We start from the raw sequence: 16,486 nt of genomic DNA, 5'->3' as shown, positions 1-16,486 counted from the left end.
ATGTGAAAGGCTCCCGTTAAGCACCCCCCCACCCCCCTCCCTCCCTTCTCAATGAGATGGAAACATTAATCAATTAGGTTGGGCCCTTAAAGGATCTGAAGGAGATGAAGCTCCCCTCTCTCTGAAAATGAAATGCCACAGACTTTTAAATCCAGTCAAAGGGCATTTTTCCCAATCTTCCACTCTTCTTTTTTTTCTCCTCTCCTTTTCATTCCCCACTCCCTGTTTCATTCATCTTCCCTCCCATCCCCCTCTCATTTCTCATGTGCAACATAAGTAGAAGGTCGGGGAATGAGAGGATGATGAAGAGGAGGGTTTATTCAGGAGTGGTATGGGAGGATGAGGGAATGATAAAACTGAAAACATAAGCAAAAATAGTATTGTCTGTAACTGTATATAGAAGCTAAAATGACCAGAGATTAAATTAATAGATTTATTTGGATTAATTTGTTTATGAAACAAATCCAAATCAGAAAACACCAGTTTTGTATTAAAGCAGACAACAAATGTAAGGAATGATGTATAATCTAATTAAATGTCATATATTTCTAAATGAATAGTAAATACTGTGTGTGGTTGGTTTGCATCTGGTGAAATGCAACTGCAGCTAATTACTAGTGGGGAAAAGGGTCAGGCAGAGGGTGGAGCAGAGTCCATGAATGGCAGTTGTTTCAATGGATGATTGTCCAAAGGAACAAGAGACAACATAGTCTCATTATTGAATGTCAGTGGCCAGAAAAGGTTAGCAAAGGTTCAGCAGTGAACAGGCCTTTGTGGAGAGCTTGCCACGGCCTCACACGATTTATTCACGCAAGCTTTGATACAAAACTCAACTGTCCTTTGGTAAAGAGAAGTGCAAATTCTGCAAAGTATTCTTTGGCAAATAATTGTTGTTATTCTAGAACTGTGTTGCAGTCTAGTTTATTTGTACTTAAATTAGTTGATTCTCTTTAATTAAATGTTTCCAAACTGTGTTGTTATCGTTTAAAAGATAGGCACTTCTCTTAATGTATGGTACATCATCATTTGATTTTTGTTGTATTGAAAGAACATCCCAAAATAAAGGCTCATAGGAGCATCAAAAAGCAGCCGGCATTAAACCATGCTGAGGCAAGAACAGGTACAGTGTGTCTGGAGCAATTATTGTGCCTTGTTTCCTAGTTTCATGCAGCAACCTTTTTCATGTCATCATTTTCATTTTTTAGCTTGCCAGTTGTTTCCTTGAGCCCTACCTAAATTCATTCAAGCTTATTCTCTCTATGATCATGCATCTGTAGGTAGACAGACATCATTTAATGGACATAAACAAACAAACATACTAATGTGATTTTTTTTTTGTTTGTTTGTTTTTTATTAATAAAGCTTGAGTTGAGCAGAAATGTGGAAGTGGGAAATTAAGCAACTCTGCACCAGTTTCATGTTGCCTAAATTGGGCTAAAGTGAAATTCATTTTCCGAGAAGCAAAGTCAAAGGCAAATTCATTTATAAAGGCATGCACAGAGTGTATTCACAAGCTGTTCCTTGACAAAGTGATTCGTGGAACACAAATGACACAAATAAAAGCAAAGGTGAGTTTTTTTTTCCTTTTTTTCTTTAAAGCATAATCATGTTCCATGGATTTGATAATATTTTTCCTACCAACACTCGGCTCCTGTGTAATACTGCAAAAACAGAGTGTTTTCTGTGTAAATTCAGGTCATTAATGAGTCATCTCTCTGCTTAATGGACCTATTGAACTATTTCCTGTTTACCATCACTTTGCTGTTAGCTGTACTCAGGGCAACCTTATGTGGAACTACTGTGAGTGAAGCCAGGCAATATTGTTACCACATGAGTGTTAAATTAAATCTGAGTGAAAAGAAGCTAAAATCAGGAACTCAAATTTAGCTTAAAAGCTGAAATAGCTCATAATAAAACCCCATAATAACCTTGTTGTGGCCTGGTTTTCATAAAGACAGTGTTTGACCTAGAAATGTCCTGCTGGTTATTTCTGAAACTGGAAGCTCTGAACTGTTTGGGAGGAAAACAAGTGTTAATATTTGACACAAAATGATCAGCAACAAGAAGTCTTGTGGTGTCCAATAAAACTGCACCTTGACAGCTTCACTTCCCATAACTAGTGTGGAACTGATGCTCTTATTATAGTGACATTAAATAGCACTTGCATAACTCTGCTTATTTGTTACAGATGAGAGAGTAGCATAATGTGGCCTCTCTTATGTGGAGGAGGAGGAGAGGGTTGGCCTTTTAAGAATTACTGAGTTTAATGCAGGACTAGTAAAGTGAAGCCAGTGTAATACATCACACTGATCAGCCCTAACATTATGACTGTCTGAGTCCTTGTCATGCTGCCAAATGGGTTGGGTGGAAGATGAATAAACACCTGGTTGTCCCAGTATATCTGATATCAGTAGACCCTTTGGGCCCTGGAGAATGTGAGGTGGGGTATTTGTGGATGAGACTCTTTCCCTTCAGATGCCATCAGATCAAGGGATATCTGGAAAGTTAGAGGGCTAAGTAAACACCTACAAATTATCAACCTATGCTGTCAGTTACAGCGGTGCTGCTGGTTAGACCTGCCAACATCATATACTGCCAACCAAGCAATTCAGATGTATCAACCTCAAATAATTAATGATGCTAAAATAGATCAGCCAGAATGGCATGGTGAAAGGGACCTAGTTGTAAACTAATCAAACCTACTGTAGCTCCAGCTGCGCCAAAATAGGTCAATTACATGAGAAGTGAAGAGTTTCTTTATTAAAGAAAAGTCATGAAATGATGGTGACAAAATGGTTTTACTCTCCTTGTGACTGGCTTCAGCAAGAGTTTACTATAGGTAAAAGAGAGTCACACAGATGGTTCATCTGAAACCCCTGTCAAGTTTTTTTTTTTTTTTTTTTTTAGTGTCTGCACGTTTTTAAAAAAATTTCCACAGACAACTTCCCCGATCGTTTGTTGTATGAAACCATCTGACTCTTCAGTTTAGTCATAATCATGAAAGCAGCAGACAGAGCAACTAAAAAGGCATCATACTGAGATTGTGGTGGGCGGATCAGTTGACAACATGCCGGACTTTAACTATGGAGACTTTGTTTTCTGTTTCAAAGTTATAGTCTTGTTTCTTTTATTATTTCATAACCAGAAGTGAGCTTATATTATAAAGCCGTGAGAACAAAAAGTTTAAAAAATGACACGTTTGTAAGCAAAATTTTATTTTTGTCCTAAAACATTTGACATATTAATTTCATGTTTATTTTTAGACAGTAACTTTGAACAGTTTATATTTTGTGTCACCACTGCTAAGCTTGTGCTGCATTCAAGAGCACATACAAGCCGCAGTAAATAATCATAGAGGTTGTAGGCTCTTTTTGATCAAGAATGCTTAATTAAAAAAGGGATTCCTGTCAAAATAACATGATGTCTTTCAGCTCAATGAAACTTCACTGTTTACAGATCCTAGTGGACCAGATTCAGATTTTTACATGTGTTTCATATCTTTATGGATGACTTTTGTATCAAAACAAAACCGGACTGAGTAATCTTCTTGTACTTTTATTATGTTTTGGACTTATAACACTAAAGAGGATACGATTTCTATCAGTTTTTTCCCCCTCATTTTTCCCTGTCATTACCAAAGTGTACAGCTTTTAGTCAGATAGGTCTTTTCTCAGAAAGGTGTGGGTTGGGTGGTGTGCTGGTTTGAGAAAGTTTTGGGTTTAAATTCTTGTTGTGTCCTTTTTTGCCTTGAATGTGCAAGCTCTCAGGTGGATTTTCTCCTGGTACTCTGGCTTTCAAAACCTTAATGTAAGGCTAACCAGTGTTTGTAGGTGTAATGGCTGTTTACAGGAAATAAAGGAACATTTTTGTCACTATGCCCACTTTTTTTTAAGATACCGACAAGAATATAAAAACACATAAATTATTAAAGTGCAGGGCTTGTATCATATTCTTCATATTGGACAACATTTTTACCTTAAAACCATTCCTGCAGCTACAATTCTATTAGTGTGTAAGATTGTCCTTTTGCATTGGACTGAAACACCATTAGCTGCAATATTAGATGCCAAGAGAAAGAGTATCTGAAGTTATTTGTTTGTGCTTATGAACAAGCAACCAAAAACAAAGGAAGTAATAAATATATCAATTACAGTAGGATGCTCTTTTGCTGTCAAAGGAAAATAAAAAAGCACTGTTTGAGAAACTTGAGTTGCAAAGAACTGAAAGCTTGCTGGAATAAATATGTGTATAGTTTTCGAAAGGGATGTATTTGCTTTTATTACTTACTGATGAGTGTGTATTTTATTTCAAGTTAGCATAAAAAGCTGATGTTGTCTTTTCAAAGCTAATAGATTGTTTAAGCACAACTGAACATAAGTGATTTATTCACTTAAAAAAATAAATATTTGATGTCTGCAAGGGATTAATTTCTATCAATTATACCTTTATATATGGAAGGTTGGATTTTTAGGAGTAAAATCACTTTATAAAACCAGTTACTGCTGACATCATCTAAGTAGCAGCAGGGTTATGATAGTTAATAGAAAACATGGTTTTTGATTTCCCTGTCATTTACTGATGATAGCAGGAGCTCCTACCATCGCAATAAAAAGTGTTTGTTCCGCTAATTGCCTGAATGGATGAATATGTTTGATAACGGAATGCCAAATTATATGATTTGCATCCTGCATTGTAAAGTTTGCTCTCAGTTGTTAAAAGTTTACGTGAGTTTGCCACTGTCCTGTGATCTAACAACACATTCATCCATGTCTCATTCTTTACATCATTTTCTCACTGTTTACTTTTTTCCACTAACCCGTTCACTTCCATTACTGATATTTTTTAATCACCAATTTTCCTTCCTTGTGGTATGACTCCCTATCTGTCTGGCTCATACTCAAAACTGCATAAAGACTGCATACATTCCTTTCCAATGAAGCTATGAGTCCACTTGTGCCAGATCCCCCTGTGTACTGTATCCTCAGCTGTTAGAGTGACAGAGGGAGACTGAGTGAACAAGTGACAGTGTGGGAGAAAGTGACAGACAGGCAGAAAAGAATCACACAGACAGCAACACAGACGCAGAATGAGGAAAAAAAAATCTGTATCCTTGTGACAGTTAACCTTATGAGCTTGGAGTCAGGACAGCCTGAGCTGGCAGCTGGTGGCGAGCCACAACAGCAAGCCTACAGTGCAACCCATCTGTGCCTGGTATTAAAGCAGGCTCACACCCCAGGGCCAGAGCCACCATGCCGTGTAATAGCTACATAGACAGAGGCACAGTCCTAAGGGGGCCAAAGAGTCACCTACTGGGATGACAATGGCAGTTTGGTTAACACACTTGTGCAAAAAAAACAAAACAAAACAAAACAAAAAAAAACAAAAACAAACGCTGCCATGCATGCACCAAAATGTGCAGAAAAAAATACACATTTTAGCAAGAATACATACAGTAGCTAACATGTAGTCCTGCCTTGCAAAAACATTATAATCTCACACCTAGCTGTAAATAACTGCACTCCACCCATTCCTCCTAACAGTGTGGTACACATTTGACTGTGCGTGAGGTTATTTTCCCTCTCTACACCTATCTGCAGCTCTAGTTGGACATTGTTCTGTGTGTACATCCTGTTGTGTCGACCGCTGTGTGAGTATGCTTCAAGCTCTTCCAGGTGTATGAATCTGATTGTGTGTGCAAGGGTCAAAAGTGGAGCACAGTTGTGATGTGTATATTATCTAAGCTATCTTGTCTACTCTCAGCATGTGTTCCGCTGCCTACTGTTTAGCAGACATGCATCAAAAGAAGGAGAATAAAGAACATTTGCAAAATGCTGTAGGCAGTAATGTTTCAAGTAATAGAAACAGTTTATGAAACATAATAAATCATTAACTTTATGTTCTATATTATGCCAGAATTGCACAACACAACAAAGGCCATTAAAGTATTTTAACAAATTTATATGCAGGATCTTTAAAATGACTGCAGACATCATAGTCATGCATTACAAATCCTACTAGATAAATTATGTTTTTAATGCAATCAAAGCCCTTTGTGATGCTTTGAAGAGCTCATGTTAAACTTAAGCACAAATTCCTTGTTCAATCATTTGCATCTACAAGAATAGACCCACAGTTATTGATTTTAAACAAAACAAATAAAAACAACAACAAAAAATGATTACATGTCTGCTGGACTTACTACCTCCCCTTTGAAATGCTTCATTTTTGCTCATGTCTCTTTAAGCCCCCTCTGTGAGGTAGCAGCTCCTTCTTGTGCAGAGGCAAACAATCTACTATTATGCAAATGTGTTATGTTTTAATGCAGACAAGTAAAGGGAGAAAAGCCCAGCTTCTCCTCTTTTCTCTCTTTTTATATGCATGCATATAAAAGCTTAAATGGAAAAAAGGAAAGAAAAAAGAAAAAACTAAGAGCACAATGTGTCCCCTACACTGAGAAAATATAATATTTTACTGGCTTTCTGATATATCAAAAATATGAAAAAAAGATATTTTTGGTCTTTTTTTCTAGTCTGTAGTCTGTTGTATATTCTTCAGTGCTCCCTTTGTCACTGCTAATATCCAACACGGTCATATTGGTGTTAACAGACACCCATGCCAGTCCAGTCAGTTAAACTATGAAGAAACTAAAGAAAAATATGTCATGAAGAAGAGACAGAAGTTAACAGTTTTCCATCCCAGTCATACAGAAGCTTATAGGACTGTTGATATTTCAACGCTTCCATCCTGTTTTTTACTAGTTGTCCAATAACAAAATATTTCAAACACTCAAACTTTATAAAGTGCATGCAAAGACAGCACAGACACAATGTTCTGTTTTCACTATTATGGGAAATGTTTGAATCATTAATAGTGTAGCTTATTTTACTACCTAATAGGAAGACAAAATCCTATTTTCGGTTTGATCTGTAATAGAATGTAAATTTACACTAGCAGGCATGTTGTAGCCTAGTACAAACTTAGGGGCGTTTCATACTCAATCATCTTCTTTAAAGTAAAATAAAAAAAAACATTCTATAAAGTTTAATTGATTCAGGTCATAGCTATATCTCAATAGCTCAATTGAAATAAAAAACAATTTCAGCTGCTTTCTGTTTGAGGTTTCCTGAGCATCACGGTGCATCTTTTATTAAGACGGGGTTGCTCCAGTTCATGCACATGCTGTTTTAATTCTTTTTGTAGCACATTATTGTCAATGGATGACGAGATCCAGTGGAGATTATTTTATGGTTATTTTGCCATCAAATTATAAGAATGTTTATTTTAATCCAAACTCAAAATTAAATTAAGCTGAGACTGATCTAATGTTTTAATGTCACGCCAAGACAGCTCTATTCTGACAACTCAGAAGTCACTTCATTCCCCACTACATCCAATTAATGCTCCCAACTCCACTTGATCCTCGTCCCGCCTCCCCCCCACACCCCTCCCCTCTCTGGCCGGTAGAGGTCGCAGCCGAGCAGTCCCTGGGAGGACGGGAACGCATGGATGTGTGAGAGCGTTCCCTCATGACAAAGCTACACCGCGTCTGGAAACCAGGAACGGTGAACAGGCGCTTTGGGAGCAAGCGTCGACAAGAGCGTTTCTGCATCTTAACCTGCAGCATTCCCGGCTCGGCTCGGTCTTAAACAACTTTACAGAATCTACTGTTTCTTAGTTTCTGAGATCAGTGAAGCGGAAGGCTCCCCTCTCCCCCCCTCTCCTCCTCGGCTGAACTTTACAGGGATGTTAGTTCTTGCTGAGCATCACCGAATCTCCAGATATTGCTGAACTGTAGAGCGGATATTATAACTTCACATCTGGAGAAAGTCGGTCCTCTTCCTCTTGTAGTAGCCTACTTTTTGTTAGGTTTGACACCCAAGATCAGAAGAGAGACTGCGTGAGTGCGTGCGCGCGCGTGCAGGGGATAGAGAAGTCACATAGTTTTTTTTTTTTTTGCCTTTTTTTTCTTCTTTTTTTTGGAGCTAAGCTTTCATGCCGTCAGTCTTGCGGACTCAGAGATGGACGTCAGATTTTATCCAGCTCCCCCTTCAAGCGTGGGTTCATGTACATTACCGACTGATTCCAGTTTGGACTATTACCACTCCAACAAGGTAAACAACTATCTCCACTTTACGGTAAAATGTGTGAAATGTGGCAGCTCCAAGTGCAAGTTGCGCAGGAATACGTTGTGGCTGTATGATCGAGCATGCCGTGTTGACAAGTGACAAGTGCTGCACTTTTGCTTCCCTCGGGATAACAGAGTAATGATTCTACAGGCTAGATTAGATTTTTATTCAACTTTTTTCTTTCTTTTACTATTATCAGTGACACACTTGCTCTGATCTTGTGCACGTGGAGATCCCTTCGACTCCAATCTTAAACGTGTTAAACTAACTGTACTGTGGTTGTCCTGTGTGCAGACTTTGGAGCGCAGCGCCGTGCATGAGCTGCTTTCTCTGACCAAACTGAACAAACACTAAATGTGCGCATGATTGAGCCTTAACTGATATTATTTTTAACCAGCAAACAGTTATATGTATGTCTGAGACATATTCGACCTCACTCGCGGTTATCTGCAACACAAATATTCCCACATGGCACTGGTCGCAGTGCACAATTAATCCAAAAGCACAGTCAACATTTCCTCATAATCTGATGCTGTTATGCATCAGAGACATAGGTGCTGATCTAAGGTTGTCAGCGCATATAGGTCTATATTTTTTTGTTGTTTTTTTTTACAACTGTTAAGATGAAGAATATCCAATATAATATTGTAATACGCGTGGTTATCTACCATTTAGTGCGCAAAAGCTCAACATCATGATGCCTCTAATAACTTTAAAGGAATTAACCAATAATCGGCGAGCTAAAAACTCAGCATGGTAGGTTAAATAAACTTAATAAACTTTCAAGAAGATAGCAAATGAACTGAGGTTTTACGCACAAAATGTTTTTATAAGCTGATGCACTTGTTACACCAGTATCCATAATAAAAAGTGCAGATTTTTTTTTTTTTACCTTGAATTAATTATCACTGACAGGTTTGTTGTTGTTGTTGCTTTTTAATATTATCTGTTCACTAAATTATTTATATGTAATGTCAATAGCCTTATTGTTACACTCTTACCATGTGGTGCACACCAGCCCTGACTCTGCTTTATACAGAGAGGGAGAAAGTGAGAAAAACCTTTGGTATCCACAGATAAAAAATGTACACACAGACTTAGTTTTAGATTACAAGCCACTTTTCTTGTGGTCACGTTAAAACTTGTGTAAACATTTATCAATAACTACACTGAGCAGAGTTAGGGGATGGCATTAGCCTGTATCCACTCAAATTGCTTGCCTTAGCACCTGGAGGGAAGCCAGTGGGCAGTTAACATTTGCTGGTGACAAAGGAAAACATTAAAACACAGTGCAAAATTTGAACCGTTAATCTCACCTGAAACAGCACCCGTATATTTTATCCATGTACAACACATGCAGTTTGCAGCTCTTTCAGACGCCAGCACACAGCGTTCACTTGCAGAGGGGTTTAACTTGCCCGCCATAAAAATACCTCAACAACAGTCGTCTCCTAAATCCAAATCCTCTGCAATATCAACTTCAGTCCTTAAACTGCAACATGAATTAATCCTCATTATAATAAAAACCTAATTAGCACCAGCATAGTTGCCTTTTTAATTAAATTGTAAAATTCATAGTGGGTGTGGGTGAGTCTGGCACACAAATACATATAAAGTACACAGTTTAGCTGCAAGTGTATATTTAAACTTACAGGGCACGGTTTCCTCAGACTGAGGCCGTGTTCCAGGTATTACAGTATTAACACAATGAACTGTACAAGTTATCATGATTCAGCAAGCACGGACCCTGTTTGCCTGCTGAGGAACAGGTTTGGGTTTCAAGGACAGACTCATATAACATTGTCATTACTGAAGTAACAGCTGTGACTAAGATGTACAATGGCATATCATCTGTGCTAGTCCTGCTACTACACATAAATGTTGAATAATGATACAGGAACTTTATATGACATTTTGACAGTAGTTCATTCTTATGGCAGACCTTCTGGGAAAGTAATGGACACAAAGTGAATTTTGCAGAGGAGATAAGGAATATGTTTTTTCTCCATTTTATAGTCACTGTGGTAACATTATTTCTGGTATAATAGTTTCATTTGCGGTTGAAGTATCAGCAGGCTTAACAGTAAAAAAAAAACAAAAAAAAAAACTCCCAAATGAGGCTTTGTAGAAGGTTTCTGTATAAATGTAGAGCTTGTGTTAAAACCACTGGTGTGATTATACATCACAGTAAGTAAGCCAATAACTAGCAAGTGTGCAATATTCTAAATGAGACAGTCCATTTATAAACGGCTGTTTCTTCCTGTTAATGCGGTGTAAACTCAAAATGCATCTATAAATAAGAGTTACTGTAAAGCCTTGTTACAGTGTCAGTTTAAGAAAGTTCATAAACTAGAATTGTAGTAATTCTGTTTTTGCCTGAAGGGGTTAATATATAAAGAATGTAAAGAATGTGTAAACTGAAACTGGCTGAGGCTGATTGACTGCATTCAGACTGATGGATGATTGATGCATGGCAGGAATATGGATCACTCTGACAGAATGATTGAACGCCACAAATATATGAACACAGCTTGAATTTAAGCAAGACTTTGCTTTGAATGGGACATGAAAAATCAACTAAATGCAATCCGACTCTTGTTTATTTTGCAGACTTAAGCTCACTAAAACACATTTTACATCATGAAAGTTGCAATTTTCAAGCTTTTGGTTTTTGGCTTTTCCTTCTTCAAATGAAATATTTGAAACACCTTTTTATGGAGCACATTACAGCACCAACTTGGTATTGGTTTAAATCATTCAAAACTAAGAACTTTAATCTTCATTATTGGGATTATTTCTTATCAGATGACTTGATTGGCAAGTCTGATAAGATGCAACTGACTGTGACTAAAATTTTTAACCATTTAATTTTTCTATTTAAACCAAAATCTGATTATTAATCAACAAAACTATAGAAGTCATCAGAGAAAAAAAGCATTCTGTGCTGCGTTACATCTTATTGAAAAGGGCTTGATAAAACCAACCTGTGCATCCAAACTTCAGAACAGGGCAAAGGCAAACACAGGAGAGAAGCATCGATTTGTGTTTCGCTTAGAACCCCAAGGCTCTGCTGCTCTTCTCAACTCCATCCAACTTGTATTGTCCTGTGCTTGCACAATCACTATGACTCATCTTTACTTTTTGCCCAAGATTTCTCCTAATCTTTTTGAAGCCTCTCTGTATCTTTCCTCACTGAGTGGGAGGCTTGTTTGCTCAGTGTACACTCAGCTGTGTATACCAGCGCTGAAGGCCACTTCTTCGCAAATGCCTGTTTTAGTGGGAGACTATTTGTCAAATGCATTATGACTTGTGCATACCCCCAGGCAGAATCACTCCGGTAAAATGAAGTTGGACAGATTACTGTAGATGCTCCACTTTCTCCTTATCCCTCTCTCCTCTAACTGCACGGTACCCAAGAGAGCCTCTCATGTAATTATACTGTAGTTATTTTGTAGGTTTATAATCTAATGGTTTGCAGATGTTATTCTTTACATAGTTGTAGTCTGTTCCAACTTACTGCATGCTATTTATATACACTTAAACATTTTATGGAGGACTGTGTTTTTGTGTGCAATGCCTACATAATTGCTGTCGAACATTTAGGTGCAATGTGAGAAGTCTGTTTTAACAAGATAACTCTCATCTATATCCTGATCCAGGTTTTTCCACATTTCACTCTTTCATGCCTTATTGTGCATCAGTATGAGTGCTAGTAACAAGCAGCTGACATCTGTCCACTCAAAGAGCAATGAGGCCAGTTTTTTTCAGAACACGTACCACCCCTTCACAAGTTGTTCGTTCCTTTTCAAATACTATCCAAATCACTGTATTAGTCACAGGATACTTCAAAGTGCGGACAGGCAGAAAAAATATTCCATGTTGAATTCTTAGAATGTGATTTTTTCCTCTTCTTTTTCTCTTTGAAACACAACCTAGAAACAGAAAAAAAGGGAGTTATTTCAGTGGTACCTCGTTCTGTACACAGAGAAGTTAATTAGACGGAGGCAAGCATTCTTGGGTTGACAGCATGGACTTGGGGTTTTCATTGTGCCCATTCATAACATTCTGCTGACTGGTCAGTCCAGGTTGCAATATCCCAACCATTCTCCCTGGGAAAATGTTAACCCGTGCATCGCTCAAATGTAAACCAAATACAGTCTAAGTTGCTGGAACTGGGAACTCTCAATGGTGAGTTTATTGTTCTTATCCAGTTCCAGACGATTAACTCAGAACAAATAACATGGAATAAAGTAATGAAGTGGACATTTGTTTTATTTATTTATTCTTTTTTTTTGGGGGGGGGGGGGGTTCTTTGAATCATTACATGGTCTACTTTTTTTTATTTTTATTTTTTTCGTCTACCCACTTCTAGGCACTTTTCGCAGTCAAGTCTCTCTGTCTCTGCACTTCTCCCCCTCTCTGTGTTGAACTTCTTCTCTCATTTACCTTCCCAGCAGCAATGTCAAAAGGTTATGCAGGGAAGCTGGAGCGCCTGGGGCTGATTGTGTCTTTGAGTTAATGATAAGTAGCTACAGTGCTATTCTTTGGAGTAATGGGGCTTAGATTGTGTTGGGTGCACATGGTCCATTACAGCTGAAGGAGAGTGGACTACTTATGAGGGTTTTTTTTATTTTTAAATGCAAGTGAGACACAAGGAGATTTACTATGTGGACCACATTTTTCAGGCCATACTGGATGGATAAATTACAGCCATGCAAAACTTGATCCTCCTTGTAATGTGTTCATTTTTATGCAGCTATGTTACCGGTTTGTTACAACACAGAAAAAAGCCTCAGTGCTGCCACATCAATGATGCTGTAGTTTATGTTGCATTGTTGCACCTATGTAGGATTCCATGGGATATTTTGAGGCCAGTTGTCTTTTTAGAGAACAATGCAGCTTTTCATAACAGTGATTTACCTTTATAGACTTAAAGTTAAACCTGCCGGGCAGCGGAGGTGACAAGCCAGAGTCTGCTGCAGTCTCATCACTTTGCTCTGCACTTTATAATCTAGACCAGACATGACTCACAGCTACTAGAGGTGTTAAGAGGGTCATAAGTCATGAACGGCTGAAAATAGATTCTGTAGCTTATCCTGTCCTGTCTGGATTGCTACTTAATCACCAAAGTTCATAGAAACAGGCTATTTATGTCAATGATTGATTGTGTTAACTACCAAGAAATTAAGCGTGATGGTGCATTTAAAAAAAAAAAACTCTTCCAAGTGCACTTTTCCAATGAACTTCTACAATGCAAAGCATCTCTGTGCTGTTATCACACCATAATCTGACAGGTTTATTATGAGAAATCATCAAACTGCTTTTAGAATAAGACTGATAGCAGGTCTGTGGGCCTTATCGACACAAATGGCCGACTATAAGCCACTGTGAAACATCACCACATCACAAGGTGTCAGACTAATTCCAAATTTGACATTAATTGCGATTCAAAGGCTCGGACTCAGCTCATGCCCCTCATTAAATCACATTAACCCTAATTATCGTCACAGCTCCTTGAAACCTAGATACTATAGTTGGGCTTGACTCTTGGCTGCTCAGCTGGAGGCTTGGTGTGTTTCATACACTTGTGAGTTGTGTAAAGTCGAGTCCAGTCCTGCAGGGGCTTTTTAAACTGTCTTCACCTCAGGAGGCCACTGGTTGCTCAGTAGCAGTCACCTTGACTGGCTGTCTTTCTCTCTTCTCTCTGTCTGTACACTCCCCCCCCTTTCTACTACCTCCCTAGTGCAGCCCAGTTTCCTTGTGCTGTTTTATATTCACTTCTTGATTGGTTGGGGGGATGGGCTGATGAAATCGCATTTGAGGGGTTAGCTGGTTAGTGCAGGGAGGGGGAAATAGATTTGGTGTGTGCATAAAGATAGAGGAAGAGAAAAGGAGAAGGGGCAGAAGATGGAGGGAAAATGTAAAGAGATTTTTAGGGGTACTTTATTTTTCAGTCTGCCATTGAGTCTGTAATGTCATTCAGCGATGTGGAAACCAAAATGAGCCTTGCCACCAGATGTGTTCCAGTCCAGATAGCAACTTGAAAGACAGACGTTTATTGTTTTAGTGCATTTGGTGTGGTTCAAACCCAAACTGCATGAAATGCTGATTGATAGATTTCACTAAAGAATGTGCATGTGCATGAGTGTGTGCGACAGACAGAGAAAGAGTTAGAGAGAGCTGCTTTATCTGGTTTATTTAACCATTTTTGTGCATTGCTCTGAGCTCTGCTTGCTGATGAAAAGAGAATCAGACTGTATGTTTTGCTCTGAGCTCCAGAAGCATTTCAGTACAAATTCATCTGTTTTCCATCAACACTTCAATATGAAAAAGCACAACCTTTTTGATTGACTAATTGTTGTACTGAAGGATTCTTATACTAAGAAATGTTTCCCTTTTGTCATTCACAGCATGCTGATTATATTTTTCTGTAGAGCAAACAAACAATAAAAAAAAAGCTGCTTAGTGTGTTTTACTGGAAATAATTATGGTAAACCTGCTTAGTGGCTAGACAGTATATCACAAAGTTGTTGCATTAATGGATTTGTTGTTGCAAGAAGTCAAAGTCAATATTAACATTCAAACTGCTGTGACCTTCTGTTATGCGGCTTTATGTCTTTGGGTTACCAGGGGCAACAACTAAACTTATTGTCGTTGCTGACATTTAGCTGTATCCACATGCATGTGGTTTTGTCTGTAGGTCAGGAAGTGCGCAGTTTAGTCTCTTTTTTTTTCTTCTTTCTTTTTTTTTAGTTTACACCAGTGTTAGAATCCCAACTGTGAACTGTGTCTTGCTAATCATTATACTTTAAGATTTTCTTGCTCCCATTGTTTTATGATTAAGACATCAGCATGCCAATGTGGAGACAACAAAAAAAAGAAAAAATTTCATTGCGAGGAAAGCTGTAATTCCCCCAACAAGAAAGCTGATCTTCATTAGACTAATTGCTTCATGTCATTCATAAACAAATAGACCGCAAAGTGATTGTTCTAGATGCTGAAGATTATGAGTGCCGTTATTGGCCTTGGCAGATTGGTGTAAAGCAGGCTTTGCTACATAAATAAGGGTAACCATTGCACGAGAGAGCCATATCAACATTTCAAATAAGCACATACGGAGCTCATCATCCTTCCCTTTCATATTTACCACTCTGCAAAAAGCCCATGGTTTATCCAGCTATTTTGTTTTCAACTCGGTTCTCTGGGAATGTGGTGTCGAACTGTAACGACTTTATCATTATAGGCTAAGAGGGCAGAGTAAAGGAAAGGAGTAGTTTGTGCAATTTTGTTGACAAGTACATGACCGCAAGTTCTCCTATATGCTGAGTTGGTTAAAGTACCATATGACTAAGCACTTGTTGCATTCATGGCTTTAGTATGAGATAAAAAAAACAACTGATCCAGGTGGAGAAATGTTCTAGATTATATGAGAACAACAGTGAATTTCTCAGAGTTCAGCATCACATGTGATTTATTGTTAGTGTAGAAATCTTCCTGCTCCTTCTGATGGGTGCCACTTAGGAAAAAGCTTGTTGAAGATGCCATAATCCCACCGATTCCATAGGATACGTGTATAAAAACACTGATAAACACAATGTCTGCGCTGTCGAAGAATGCAGCTGTCGGGTGTATTAAGAAAGGCTCGCAAGCCTGGGCAAACATGAACAGTTGTCTTAGCTTCCTGAGGCATGTCCTGTGCAAACAGAACTGGAGACGGCTGGTTCAGGTCCACACTCAAAGACTACGAGCCCTGTGAGCACACACACTCCAAGATGTATGCTCTCTTGCAGGTAGACACACACACACACACTCTTGCATGCAGATGCAAGCATATCAACACTCACACATTGTAAATAAACACATGCACAGATGTGAACACACAGACCACAGAGATTTTATTGTTTTTATGCAGCAACAGATCAACCCATAGATTACTGCACTTTATAGTTTGAATGTTAAGAAGCTAACCCTGTGACCAATTATGTATTCACAGTTATTTTATTAAAAAGATTTTTTGTTAAGATGCATATAAGTAGCCTCAATGAAAATGAAAAGTGAGTAGTATCTACTTGGCCTTTTCAACAGATGTTTTTCATATCAGTAGATCATGACTGAGTTACTTCAGGGTTGCACAGGAAGTATGTTAGCTGGTAAGGCCACCAAGGATTGGTCCTCTGCCATGTGCCGTTTGTGTCTGTGCCTCTCTTAGCCAAGTGTGTGTGAGTGATTCCCCTCCCTATCACTACAAACCCACAGTCCCCTCAGGCCCCTCTCCGCCTTAGCGTTGTAAGCCACCTCTGGCACTTTTGGGCTTTGTTCATAATATTTCCATTGTAGCCACATCTTACTTTCTAGGAATT

The 16,486-nt window shown here is 38.5% G+C and overlaps 1 protein-coding gene across 4 annotated transcripts in view; it reads left to right on the top strand.

Annotated features, from left to right (window-relative positions):
• Window positions 1–7,512: 7,512 nt before the first annotated feature.
• Window positions 7,513–16,486, top strand: part of tox2 (TOX high mobility group box family member 2) — a 99,724-nt gene continuing 90,750 nt past the window's right edge. For all 4 annotated transcript variants that reach the window (XM_041981148.1, XM_041981147.1, XM_041981146.1 and 1 more), the window contains exon 1: window positions 7,513–8,111. In XM_041981148.1, coding sequence (XP_041837082.1) covers window positions 8,019–8,111 — 93 coding nt within the window. In that variant the 5' untranslated portion in view covers window positions 7,513–8,018. The remainder of the gene's footprint in view (window positions 8,112–16,486) is intronic.

The sequence above is a fragment of the Melanotaenia boesemani genome, chromosome 3, assembly GCF_017639745.1.
Source record: "Melanotaenia boesemani isolate fMelBoe1 chromosome 3, fMelBoe1.pri, whole genome shotgun sequence".
NCBI classification, from domain to species: Eukaryota; Metazoa; Chordata; class Actinopteri; order Atheriniformes; family Melanotaeniidae; genus Melanotaenia; species Melanotaenia boesemani.
The sequence above is the reverse complement of the archived record's forward strand: the minus strand, read 5'-3'. Positions and strand labels throughout refer to the sequence as shown.